Source organism: Nesoenas mayeri (assembly GCF_963082525.1).
Source record: "Nesoenas mayeri genome assembly, chromosome: 3".
Lineage (NCBI taxonomy): Eukaryota > Metazoa > Chordata > Aves > Columbiformes > Columbidae > Nesoenas > Nesoenas mayeri.
In genome coordinates, this window is record NC_137544.1 from 32,456,541 (window position 1) to 32,471,051 (window position 14,511).

The 14,511-nt window shown below is 40.9% G+C and overlaps 1 protein-coding gene across 1 annotated transcript in view; it reads left to right on the forward strand.

The window, feature by feature from the left end:
• Nucleotides 1-12,560: 12,560 nt before the first annotated feature.
• CD109 (CD109 molecule) overlaps nucleotides 12,561-14,511 on the forward strand; it is a gene marked incomplete at its 3' end in the record, with an annotated part of 73,912 nt that continues 71,961 nt past the window's right edge. Inside the window, exons 1-2 of the mRNA XM_080342703.1 lie at nucleotides 12,561-12,767; nucleotides 13,057-13,217. Of these exons, the coding sequence (XP_080198829.1) occupies nucleotides 12,700-12,767; nucleotides 13,057-13,217 (229 nt within the window). The 5' untranslated portion in view covers nucleotides 12,561-12,699. The remainder of the gene's footprint in view (nucleotides 12,768-13,056; nucleotides 13,218-14,511) is intronic.

Consider the following 14,511-nt stretch of genomic DNA (forward strand, 5'->3'; position numbering starts at 1 on the left):
TGAGATATTAAGATTTACCCTTGAGAAGGATGGGAGTAAAGGAGTATCCGGAGAGAGGAGAGATGTACCCATGAGAAAGAAGGGGATAGAAGAATAACATGGATGATAGAAAAATTAACCAATGAGATTTTAGTACTGTAACTTGTAACCAATAGTGAAAAGACACATGAACTGGTAGAATTGTATAAAAATGCACTTGTAGCAATAAATGGCGCTCTATTACTTTCATCTTGAAAGAACCTGGTCCATGTCGTTTGTCCATCTCAACCGCGACACTGTCTTAATTTCTTTTTATTTCTAAAAAGAACTGTTGTTTGTATTCAGCCACTTCTGCCCTGGTTCCTTTCAATGCTGGATGCAGTTGTACTCTGTGCTAGGCTCGGGAGGTGGGGGACAGCACTGCTCAGCAACCCAGTTCCCTTGTCATCTGGATCCACAGCATGAGAAAGGAGAACAGCAAAGGTTTGCACTTCCCTAAATCCCACCCTGATATTTCACATGATCAGGCTAAAAAGAGAGGCTGCAGCATGTCTCGTGCAAAGCAGCCGATGACTCTCTTTCCTCTGACTTCCATCTGGGAGAAGAAACCTCGCATGGTGCCTGCTGAAAGTCCAGACTTGTTTCCTCCAGTGCCATGGCTCCTTATGGCAAACTCTCATACTCATTCAGTGGGACAAACAGGACATGACTGTGATGATGTAGAAAGAATCCTGTGTTTTATTTCGTGTTTTAAACTACTTAACACTACCAATACTAAGTAGCAACCCTCAACCCCAAAAGTTGAGGGTTGCTTAGAAGATGAAGAAGGCAGCCTGGGAAAATAAATGAAGGGTGTGAACCTAGGTCACAGCATTCACTCCGGAGCAAGATAATGTCTCTTCTGTTAGGTTATGAAGGGTTATAGGATATAATAAAAAAGTTGTTTGTTCTGGTTTCCCATATGATTCATCAGTCTGGTGTAGTTTGTTTGTTTGGTTTTTTGGTTTTAGTTGTTTTTTTTTTTTTTTAATTAGTAGTACAAGATACTGGTATTTATTTGTGCCCTTTTCAATAATCTGACTTTCAAAGTCTTGTTTTTCAAAAGAAACAGAAGAAAGGAGCAGAGAAATACAGCTCATACTCACAATAAAAATCATCTGGTTATTCTTAAATGACTGGAAGTAATATAAGCAGAGTTCAATGAGTGAAGATTGAACCATCTACTTCTAAATTTGTCTGAATCTCCTTATATGCAGTATAGTATACACATTTTTATGTTGTAAATGCCTGACAAGGATATTTATGTTGTAGATTGAGAATTACAAAATGGAAGAATATAACGTTAATGTGTCAGATCATTGGGACAAGAAAAATAGGTATGGATATGCATTCCGATTTTCTTAGGTTTCCCACAAGATAGCAAGTTACAGTCAGTCAAAAAGGACAAGAATTAGGATGCCTTGAGCTGTGCACTCCTTCTGCTGCAGAGCTGAATACAAAGTCATTACTAAATCATGCATAAGATGATGCTGACCAAATCAGAAATGGTTTATGTGACCCTGGCAGTACAATGTGTTTTCATTTGTCTGGAAATACTCTGTCTGCTGCAAATGCCTCGGGGCTCCCTGTCGCCATGGATATTCTTGCCTGGGGGTTTATGTTGAAAGGGGAGACATTCATCATGCCCACTCTTCTTATAATTTCTTAGCAGAGGCACTCCATGCAGTTCAAGTTTTGTCATTGGCCAGGACAGCAGGAAGCTTGGGACTTTCCTCTGTCAGCAGCATTGCTTTCTTGTGGAAGAAAGGAAGCAGGTATTGTGCCCTCTACAAAGTGCTCTTCTGAGTTGTGTGGCAATGCTGAACTGGATTCAGAGGAGCGACTCAGGCTTTGTAATACTTAAATTTTAGTGTGGTGATAGCCAGTGGAAGTATAGATTTGAAATATAGGTAATCTTGATGTCTAGACTCCCTTACTTAAAGGTATTCTTCCTAAAGGAAATGGGAGTGGCTATGATGCTGGACATTTCCTATTAAACAGTGTGAGGACACTAATTTGTACATGAAAATACAGATTCATATTTCTCCTCTGTCAGTGGCATTTAGTTTTACCTCTGCAGTGAATGCTAAACCAGGGGGGCTTTGTGGAATCTTCTTTATTTTTAGCTAGAGTTGTTCCTGATGTATAGAAGCCATGAATATTCTTAGGGAAAAGAGGAGATTCCCCACCAGCGCTGTCCCTCAGTCCTGTGGATGAGTTCTGTATTTGCTGGGTTAATGGCTTTAAATGCTCAGCTGTAGATACATAGACTACTAAGGGAAGTGCAAGAGCTTACTAAGAGCAATTCTTTTGTCAATGGGCTTATAAAAAGATATGAATAGCTATAGTGTGTTAGACCCATGGTCCATTTCCCTCAGTGTCCTGTCTCTCACAGCAGTCAAGAGCATATGCTGAGGGAAGGACACGTATAGCCCAAACATGGGCTGATACATCCTCTGAACAGTCTCTGCATGTTCAAATACACTGCCTGGTGATTCAGGCCCCTCCTAAGCTGCATGTGGTACCTCTATATTCAGTAGTCCCTGACAGATTTGCCTGTCATAAATTTATGCCATCTGATTTTGAACCCATGTAAAATTCAGTATCCACATGCCCTGGGGCAGGGATTGCCACAGCTGAGTTATATGCTGTGGACAGGGTATACCTTTGCAGTCTTACACTAAGCATGCTGTAAGAAGAAACGCTTATCTTCTGAATCCCTGGTGAAGACTTAACTCTCCCTATGCACATGCCTAGTGACAGAAACATTAGCTTTTAATACATTTTACTCGTGGAGAGTCAGGTGCTGAAATATTTGGTATTTTACAGATTCAGGGTGTATTTTATGTATTCCAATGGTGTGCATAAATATTGAACGTATACTTTCAGCTGTGTGGCTCAGTCTTGTGAAACCACATCTTCATACCTGCCTGGTGACAGGCTAGAATGTTTCTTTCAAGAGTTTCCACCCCACGATGTGGTACATATCCTTTCTTTGAACACAGAAACTGTAGTGAAAGTTAATGGTAAAACTTTAAAAAGATATTTCCAGTGAGTGGCAAATAAACTTCACTTAATCCTAGAAGTGCTGGTATGTACAAACTTGCATTATGCTTAAGGGTGAGAGATCATGAAAAATATGTTTCTCTTGTCAATAACTAAGTAAAACATTTCTGCAGATATCTCAGAGAGCTGGATGTAGCCTGTCATGCAGAACAAGATAATGTGCTTTTTTTATGCTCAAGGAACAGAATATGCAAATTAATGTAAGAACCTGTGAATTAGGTACTTAATAACTGGTAGTCTCTTGCATAACAGTGAATCTAGGAGACATGAAAATGTGTGTGGTAGTGTGAGATCCCTTAGACTGATTGGGGAAATAGAGAGTGACTTTACTAGTTTTTACCAGCAGGTGTCTAAGGAAGACATAAGTCTGGAGATTTTCAGATATTTGGTATCTAGGTTTGCCTAGCAAAAACAAACAAAGCTTCTTGCAACAATCACAACAGTGACACATCTCCTTTAATGTTGATTTGAAAACTGTTGAATTTTGAAAGAGTAAATGCAATTCCCACCTCAGGATTAGGAAAGTAATAGAATGTTTAAATTCAAACAAAAATTCTCATCTAAGTAGGCCAACACATCCCTTATGAACTCTCAGTTTCTTGGTGAGGTTTGTTTTCTGTCTTATTCTACACTTCTGATAGCTGCAAGCAAACTGTTCTTTCTGGCTAGCATGGAAACGTCTTCTCCAGTCTTTCCTAACTTCCATTTGTTATACCCTACAAGTGTTATTCCTTCTATTTGCTTGGAGGGCATCAATTCTCAAGTGTCAGAATTTTTTAAGACAGATGTAAACTATATCTATACTTTCTTTGTGACCCATGTCAGGGAGGAAACCTTGGTGTGACTCGGATGTCTGTCAACATATCCACATTGCTCAGGGTCACTCCTGGGACAGTCTAGCCATATACACGTTGAATATCAGTTGCATCGAATCCTGGCCTGATGTCTGTCACATAATCCTTTGTAACTGTTCACTCTCTTTCTAGTGAACACCACATACCATGCTGCCATACCTTGCTGAGAGAGCCAAAACAGCATTATCATGGTATGTACATAAGACTCTGCTTCCTTACCTCCAATTCTAATTTTAATTGTATTATGTACTGTAGAAGAGCCCCTTGTCCTATTGTCAACATTTCTGTTTACCAGAGAAGGGGAAATGAGGCAAAAATAATTATTGCAGTCACTCAAATAGCAGCATGGTTGTGGTTTACATTATTTTAATTAAGATGAAAATGTATGAGCATTTCAGCTAAGCATAAAATGCAGTTTTAACAGCTCTGTTTCAGACACAATAAAGAATGCAATTCCAGACTCCTGAGGTCTGTATCATCCAGCCATCAGGTTTTGCAGTCTCAGTCCTTGGAGATTTTCAAGATCATTCTGGATAAAGCCCCAAGTAACCTGGTCTGACCTCATTCCTCACTCTGCTTCAAACAGCAGGCTGGATTAGATGATATCCTGAGCTCTCTTCTGCCCTGAATTTTCCTGTGGTCCTGTGATCCTGTGACCCCTCTCAGGAATAAAAAATAACTTGTGCACTAGGCATCTTAAATATAGTGTGTTTTGTTTTTATTTTTAATATCTGAAGTAAATTACTGCTAAGGAACAAAATGAGAAGAGGAAACTCCAAGAACTGCTGCCAGTGGTCAGAAAAATCACAGGGTGAATCTTTAGCCTAAAAACACGGCTAGGAGGCCTCAGAAAGCCGTCCAATATAGGACACATTTCAGACTATGACAGCAATTTCCAAACATTTGGTTGCTACAGTAAGGTTTGGAAAGATGTAGCTCTTGGGTCCACACCCTCTTCATTTAAATAAACATGACTGCTGCTTTGGGTGGTTGGCAATGGAACAAACAGTTGCTTTTTGAACAGCATGAATGAGTATCCTCTAGTGGCATTACTCAAGGGCTAAGTGTATTAAGACACTGGCTTATTTGGTGCCTTGAAACATGAAACCTTTACTCAAGTCCTTAATCACTGAGATCGGACTCCTAACCCTCCCTCCTTTCCTGTAGGCAGCATGTGGTAAGTGTTGGCCCTTAGGGAGAGACAACTGGTATTTATCTCTGTCCTAACTAAACACAAAGTTTTGTGCAAGTTTTATAAATAGCTTGAGTGTATGTTTTAAAAATAATTCTTAATCACTTCTCTCTATAGAAGCCATTTTATTTACTTCAGAAACTGACAACTTGCATGACACGAGGCTGACTCTCTTGTTACAGGATTGTCAAATGGATATATTCTAAAATAGAATGAAGGTTCTGAGAGGTTTTACCTACACAGTTAATGTCAGCCTACCTCTACTTTAAATAACTATTGCTTCTTTATATCACAGTGGAGTTGTGGAGGTGGTTGGAAAGTGAAGGTTTTTTTTTTTTTTTTAGATTTACAAAAAGGACAAACTAAACTTCAACATAGGCACAATTTTAGCTTTGGGCCAATTTCCAAGAAGAAAGTTTGGTTTTCATTTTTAGGAAAAAAAAAAAAAAAGTCTGTCCTTCCAGAGATCAATCCTACAAAAGCTTCTCTTTTAAACAACTACTTCTAATTCTGTCTTCTTTTTTTCTGGTGTTGACCTTTTCTGGATATGCCAAGATGGAGTAAACTAGGACTGAAATAGTATAGTCTCCACCATTGCTAGGCGCTTTTCTTTCCCTCTTGTAGATTCTATATGATTTCCTTGGGAGCAGATACCTGCTCTGTCCTTTCTGGGTGCATTAAAATACACATCTCTGTAGTCTGCTGGTTTAGAGCATTGTCTCCACACCTTGACTTACATTGGTCTATAAAACAGACTGCTGTACCAACATTCCCCCCCCCCCCTTTTTTTTGGGGGGGTAGATGAATGTTGTAAATAGCTATTTCAGAAACACACATTCATTAAAAAATCTGCCAGTTTTTATGTACACAATTAAAAGTGACATTACAATATATGAATGCATGCAGTCCAGAATGCTGTGATATACTACTCTATGACACTATGGAAATACTAGGTTTAGAACTTCCTTTTTTAAAAGCTGCAATTTAAATTTACAGTATAATTATAGACTATAGTTTAAGATACTTAAATCCACAGGGAATTCTCACCTTTAAAAAAAAAATGAAATAGTGTTAATGCACACTGAATTGTTCAATACAAATGGGGTTTTTCTTGGCTGCTTCAGCAGTATTTGCAGGGAGGAGGGTTTGCACTGACCTTTTGAAAACCCTCAGAGAGCAAAAGTAATAAGAGCAGCTAAGATAAAATGATTAATGAATCTTGGTAAAAGGAATTTCATCACATACAATTGCAGAAAATACCGCCCTAGGAAAACAGATTTTTGAGGACAACCTGTCATCATTTGTAAAAGCTTTTAACTTCTCTCACTTTCATAAAAACATCATGTTTGTACATGCTTTAATATGCACCTACTGTATAGCTGAACATTTTACAATCAGAGAAAAATGCTAAAATTAAAAAAGTTACAGCGCAGCTTTGACTTTGCAATTAAAAAGGCATCACGTGAACCTGCTCCTTAAATGTTCTGCTCATATATATCAAATAAGATACAGTATATCAATCAAAGTTAAAGGACTAAATGCAGTAAATAGTGCAAGAAAACTCAGTCCTTCATACTGAAGTTACAGAGACTTGAGCAAGGTGGATGATACAATTTTGAGTCCTGACCTCTCTGAAGGCCATGATTCCAGTGCCACTGATTTCTGTAAAGCCAAGAGTCTACTTTGGGGATAGCTGCAGAGGAAATAAAAAAATTCAGCTACACATAAAAACTCATTGTGGTTACTATAGTTACATGCATCTTGAAGGACCTTCAGCACATCAGTAGCAAGAACATAGGGTCATTTTGCAGTAATTCATTATGGTTCTGTGAGATCCTTTGACCGCCAAGAACTATTGTTCTGGGAAAAACAGGACAAGGTCCTAATTTTCCATTCCATCATGGTTCTTCTGCACTTCTCAGTCCATTCAAAAGGGCTCTAAGGCCAGGGGACTTGGTAACTGAGGATTATCTTTGCTGGAATGGAGATCCTAGGTGTAACATTTGTAGATTTGCTCCTCAGACGTTCACATTTCCCATAGTATAATTTTCTCGGTCCTTCTTTAATTCCCTTTCTTTCTGAATCTCATTTCTGAAAGTGTATGTCTCAAAACCTCATGAAGCCTTAACTATCATGCCCTTCTACATTTGATGTGTTTTCTAAAAGACAGTGCTTTATTTTGTTTGTATTTCAAAGCACACATTTAATATAATGCAATAATACAATATTTACAGATTTGACCACATTAATTTTTTATGGGTACGATTAACATGTGTACAGGTATTTTAATAATAAAATCAAATTATTATGAAAATATAAGCATATAATTCCAATATAATAACCTCTTTCTATGCTATATTAACAAAGAAGATTTTCTCCTATTTGGACATTGTTTGGTTGTTCTTTGCCAGCCTTTGAACATATATAAACAAAATCTAATGCCTTCAAACAGGCCCTGATCTGAAGCATGTCAAAATTAATGTCTGTCTTTAGCTTTATTCATTTAATACTCAATGAGGACACTTAAGCTGTAGTCATCTTACATGTTCTGGAGATAACAAGATATATTTCAACTACTTGTCTTGACTCTCTGTTTAGACATTATTAGAAATTGGTATTTTCAGGATGGGATTCCCTTGATTAATTTAGAGGCTACTTTTGAATGCCTGCTTATTCAAACGTTGGTATCTTAATGAGTCATATAAATCCGGTCTGAAAAGTGCCTACATTGCTCCACTGTCTATGCAGTGAATGTGAATAACTGGTTGTAGACAATTGCGGAGTCCACATTTGACCAGGTGAATCCTACCCACTATGCTTGGAGTAACTGTTCAAGTTGGAATTGAATTTCCTGATAACATTATTTATCAAGAGAGATGTCTTCAGGTACTTGGAAAAGAGATCTTAATTGCAATGCAGACCAGATTTTCTTGTAACTCCACCCTGAGTAGCCCAGGGCAAGTTTCAGTGTGTGGCACACCCTTTGTCAGTGTAGTGTAAAATGTTTTGACATATTCCATCACCAGAACCAGCATCAGAAATGTTATTAATATTACTGAGGACTTCTGGGAGAGCTTTATATCCTGTGCTCCTGTCAGTATCTTCCAGCAAATACTAATTCTTCAGGTTTACATCTAAGCAAGGAATGTGCTCTCTTACTACCAGGGAATGATCTTCTACCCACCTATTTTTAGTATTCACTATAATTTTTGTCCACTCATTATGAGTAATGAAACAAACTTTTGCTTTCTTCCCAGTTCCATGAGCTGCTGAATCACAGTTTCTGCTAGGACTTCATCCAAAGCCTATTGAGATTAATTAAAAGATTTATCCATCCTCTAAATCAGCTTTGTTGCAGGTCTTAAGTTCAGTGATGCATAAAGCAAGCAGCTAAGCTTTTGAAAATATGGAATATTGTGCTGGAAGAGACTATCGTGATCTTGTATTTCAAATTCTATGTAACATAAACCTTCAGATTTCCCTGAATTTGCCTCATTTCATGGAAATATTCTTTGTTTGCACCACAATCTGGTTGAATGCCTGCTGAATACAGCTGAATGTCTGACAAGCCAAGTTCACAATTTGATGCTAAACGCAGGACAGGACTATTCAAGTCCCTGCTGTTTTAATTTTTGTTGAGATTTTCCCCAGTATTTTAAGTGTAGTAGTGCTTAGCTTTTTACATTTACTGAACAGTATTATTTTCTACATGTGATATTAGAGAAATGTAGACCTTGCTGTACATGTATTTATTTCCAGCCCATCTTCATACACTTAGTAGTGCTTGCTAGGTGCTCCAATCCTTATTTACAAAGGCAGAAGTTGCTTTCCAGATGCATTAAAGAACCATTCCAGTTCTCTGTATTTACTAAAATATATTTTTACTTAGAGTATACCTAGGCTGCAACTTGAAGGTGTGATTCCAGCTGATACTGATACATGTATTTGGTCTAGACTTAAACTAAGTTGCATAGGAACGGACAACAGTAAAGCTGTTAGCTGCCTGAGACCGTAGCCAGTGCTGTAGATTACTTTTACAGCCTTTACAGGCTCTGCTTGTAAAAGACCATGAAGGATTAGCAAAATTAGGTTCTTGTGGAGCAGAGAGGGTGGTAAAAGTGGAATTTTCTTTATGGTGACATATCACGGATGGATGTAAAACTTGAGTCTGGTAATGCTTGCTTAACTACAAAATGTGAAAATTGAACAGAGAGGTATTTTTCAGCTAACTTCCTGGGTTGGCATACCGAACACAACGCCAACCTGTTTTACCTCTTAAATTGTGTCTCCAGAGTATCCACTTCACTGGCATGGAGCAGTTGAAGATTATTAAATCCTTTCATGCTAGGTTATACTCTTTCAAAATTATTCCTAATATGCAGAAATCAGGTCCAAAACAAATTTCCCTCACATGGTGATCTCAATAACTTGCTGTGCAGTTCCCTGCTTCCAGTTCTGTGCACAAATTAGTCTCTCAGGTGTTTGTCAGAGCCAGGCATTTAAAACCTACTTAGGCCCAAGACACTGCCAAATGGTTGTTTTTATGGTCTTGAAAATGATGTGTATGCCAGCTAAGGTCTTTTGTTTAGTTAAACAGAGTCTTCTAGCAGTTTAATAGGCCTGTTCCGGGTGGACAAGTATTTTTTAGCTGAGGATGTTTTGTGCCCTATAACAGAAAACGGAGGGTATGCAAAAACTTTTCAAATCTAGGTGCCCCAAATTTTAAATTTGAACAATTTAGCACAAAATGAAGTGCTGTTTGTTTTTAGTTTGAGTCATTGGCCTGACCTGGATCAAACTAAACAGTGACATGTAGCTGCATAATGAAACCCTAGTGTAGACAACCGTGAATGGAAATGAGCAAATTAACAGAGCACAGGGGAATGTACCAGTCCTGAAACTGGTAAGGTTGCATGATAAATTATGCTTACCTGACACACAGGTCAAGTCCAACAGAACACGTAGTGAGCATGAATAGGATATCAGCTTAGCCCAGTTCTTTATAAGTATGCTCTTTTTCCAATTACTCCTGACTACTACGTAATTTTTATTCTCTATGTGCAGGGGAATGGACAGAGGAGGCTTGAGATACATGGTGTATTTGTATCATACATTTGTTATAGAACTGAAATTGGCTTATTTCCTTATTTGACCTCATCTCTGCTCACACTCCACAGTTTCGTATCTACACACTGTGCTGATAGCCACATGGGGGGCATATCTGCAAATGGGGCCACTGAAATGAGCTGTGTTAGAAGTAAAACCTATCTCCAGAAGGAGCTGTATGGCACAGGCTGCAGAAGAGGGCTAGGAGGGCTGTGGGCCACAGAGCTGGGAGATGCTGGGTGGAGAATGGTAGAGAGAGCTCCCAGGGCTGCCTTTCTCATGGGAACCATCACACAGTATGACGACTCGCTGTGCCATTTGGGCGCCAAAGAAGGACCACATTTAATAGAAGAGTGGAGGAGCTGAAGTGGTGTTTCAGGGAAACACCACCTTACGTTACAATGAAAATTAGCAGCTGCAGAGCACTTTTGAAAATCAAGACCTTGTTTAGATGCTAGTAAGAGGTAACTCTTAAAATTATGTCTGTAGTGGGCTATTATGTGTTTAAATTTTCTGCTAACTGGAAATGTACTGAATCCTTTCGTACCCCATTTGATTCCTAAATGGTATGTTTAACCATGAAAACCTGCTACATGTATCTACAATGTAGTATATCCTATTTGGAAAAGAAATTATGAAAAGAGGTTTAAGTGTCTCCTAACAAGGCAGAGGGAAGCAGAGGGTGGTATAACTTCAGCAGAGGAAACTCCATGTTGGATAAAGAAGGGAATAAAGGAGATATGTTCAGAGGACTCGGGGTTTCAGAGATGTCCAAGTAGTAGGATCATCCTCCGTTAATTTAACTTATCTCTGAGTATATGGATATACCTGAAAGAAATTGCGCCTGCATGTTGTTATGGAATGGCATCTAATACTTATTTGTGTTTATCGATTTCTTATCAGTGAGAAATCTATTCAAGACAGATGAAATTGTGATATTAATAATCTATTTCTTGTCTTACTTCCTGCTGTAGGATTCCTTTCTTGGTATTTTTGTAGAAGAAGAGATCAAATACATATACAAAAGTAACATTAAATAACAAGCCTTTAGGGAAAAAAACAAGGAATGTGGGAGTCCACAATACTGTCACACAAATGGGCAAAATCTGTGATATTTACAAGCACTTTCACTAATGGTCTTTTCAGCTACACCCATGCTAATGAATTAAACAGTGCCAGCAAATGTTCTTGGGACTGGAAGTTGATTGTCTCTACCCTCAAGTTGACCTTGGCATGGTTTTGCCCTGGCCAGCAAAAGCTTTCTTGAACAACTCATGGTGTGATTTGGGGGTTAGCATAGACCATACCTAATAGGAAGTTTGGATGTGGCCACCTTGTTTCAGGCTAAGGGAGCCTATTAGTATTGACAGGTCCCCACTGGGCTCAGTGCCAGAGACTGGAGAAATGCAGACTGTGTGTAGCTTTACCATCTGAGGCTGGGGTGCCGGGGATGCAGCACTACTTGTAAACACTTTTTCCTGACATCTCCAGGAACAGGAGTGGCAGTGACTGTGTTTATGTACATTTGCTGTTCATATCTGATTTTCGTATGAACAAAACATGATGCTTCTATTCAGGGCTATAACTGACTATATTTTGTCTGTGCAATGCAATGCAGAGGATGCCAGCCCAGCATTTCTGAAGAGACAAGACTTCAAGAACTGGGTGGAATTTCTACATGTTTTGGACTTGTACAGGGATGAAAACATTCAGATGAATCAAAACACCTTTAGGTGTGTCTAGTCCACACAGTTACAATGAACATGCTGAAGGAACAGAATCTTACCCAAGCTGCTTCAGGGCACTTTTTGGACTCTGAAAGTGGGTTAAGATGCAAATGCAGACATGACCTTATTTTACAGATATTGGGCACAGAGGACAGTCCAGCCAGAGCTACATTACCAATCGGTTCACGTTTAAGTAGCTACAAGGCTCCTTGAATTTCTGCCATCATCGTTCCGACCCAGAACGCTTCCCGACTTGCGTCGGAGCCCGAGCCCCATGCCAGCGCGCCTCGGAGGCTCTCCCACTCTCTCCAGTGCAAAGTCTTAAGGATAAACAGGCAGGTCCGGACAACAGGCTGCCACTCTGCTCGGCGCTACAGGCACAAAACATTACTTTCGGCGTTTATGTTGTAGGACGTTGCGCTGTCCGAGGATCCCACTCGCTCCCCAGCTGCATCTGCCCGAAGATGTGGGTTGCAGGGGCTGCTTGGAGCAGAAACGCACCCGCGGATATAGATACGTTCATATCTGGCCGCTTGGCTGTCCCCCCCGCTTCCCTCGGGGCCGGCCTCGGGAACGCCCCCGCGGGTGTTCATGCGGCTGGCGCTGGGGCAGCGGCGGCCTCTCCCTTCCCTCCCCGCCCGCCAAGGCGCCTCCCGCCCGGGCTCGGCCCTGCGCACAGCGGCGGACCCACCGGGCGGCAGGCAGCGCGGCCGCGGAGCAGTGCGCACAGGGCGCCATGGCGCGGACCCGCGGCGCTGCCCACCACCTCCTCCTCCTCTTCTTCTGCAGCTCCGCGGCAGCCGGGTACGTGGGGCCGGGAGGGTCGGGGCCGGGCGGCAGCGGGGCTCGGCAGCGCCCGGCTGGCAGCCTGTCCGGAAAGCGGCGGAGCGGCGCTGCCTCCCCCGTCCTGCCAGCCCGGGCTGCGCTCGGCAGCGCCTGGGGAGCGAGCGAGCATCACTTCAGCCCTCGCCGCCGAGTGCGACAGAAGTGCTTTGCAACGTGTATCGCACGTTATGGTGTGGACGCTGTTACTTTTTGGGGATTGTAGTTCACTCTTCTAGCCTTTCTCCCTCTGCCCGTTTGGATTTTCCAGACCCACGTTCCTGGTGGCAGTTCCCTGGAACATCAGGCCTGGAGCAAATGTGACTGTTGGAGTAGCTCTGCTGCCGGACAGCCCAGCACAGGTCACTGTACGGGGAGATGTGATCAGAGATAACCAGACCATCTTGAGCAAGGAAATGGTCTTTGAGAAAGGTAAGAGAATGGAGCTGGCCTGGAGAGATTTAGATTTGCTTTATCCCACAAGTATTTTGTTGCTCCCAAAATATCATTACTTCTAAACAGTACTAAAATAGGATTTTTATTTTAACAAGTAGAGGTCACTTGTGGGAAAATAATCTTGTACTCCACTGGCTCTGTGTGCAGGTGGGTGACTGAGCAGGACAGCCAGCAGTTGCATGGGTATGCTAACTCCTGGTAAAGTCAGAAAACAATCAGAGAGTAGTGATGTGTGATGGAGAAGTGTGGTGGAGTTTCTGAGGAGCCAGGAGGGACTCCGGTCGATGTAGTGGGGCCACCAAAGAAGAAGCATAGAAAGAGGTGCCCACTGGTAGGCTTGTTAAGGTGCAAGGTGGAAGCAAGTGGGATAATGGTAAGGGTGGAGCAAACAAGATGGTAAAGCATCTGGAGCTGGCTGCTTCTCATGCCTTAAGAAAGTGAGGACCTGAGTACAATAGGAAAGTGGAGATGACTGTGTCAATCACCATTACTCGGAAGGTCTGTGTGTTTGTGGAAACAGCAATTTTTAACGATGAAGAGCTGAATCACAGGACAGGTTGCAGGTTGAAGATAAGCAAACCTTAGAGCAGCCTGATTTAGTGTTTGTCCCCTGGGCACCAGTAGAGAACATGATGCCAGTTCTGAGTAGCTGGAGAACTAAGATATCCTGGTCACTGCTCCTTTTCTTAAAGGCCAGCTGGGAACAGAAGCATAGAGCTGTTCTGCAGAGAATTGACCTCATGGGAAAGAAAATATTTTGTCAGGATAATCCAGCTTTTAAACTGCTCTTAGTAGGAGGCAATATAAATTACACCCCAACTCTTAGCTATTTATTTGTCAAAAGTAGAAAGTCTAGGGGCAGTATGAGGTCCTAGAAAAATCCACCCTGCTATAATACACTTTCTCCTTGGTGTCAACTAGATTTTTTGTTAATGTCTTACAGTTAATACAGATGCCTTAATTGGAAGCATCACAACTTAATATCATACCTTTAATGTAAACCCATTTCTCTTCACAACCTGTAGAGAAGACTGAGACTTTGAGTGTGATGGAAAGAGCTTGACCAGATAAAAAAATTCATGGCCTCATGATGCAGAAAAGGATATCTGGTCAGAAATTTTCTTGCTATTTCAAATATTCAGAAAAGGTTCTCCAGAACTATGCATTGCCAGGTTTTACTTCAGGTTCAGTATTGTCTATCCAATCTAATATTATATTGTTATCAGATATATGTCCTCCAGCAATCAGTGTAAAAAGCATAAACCTGAGG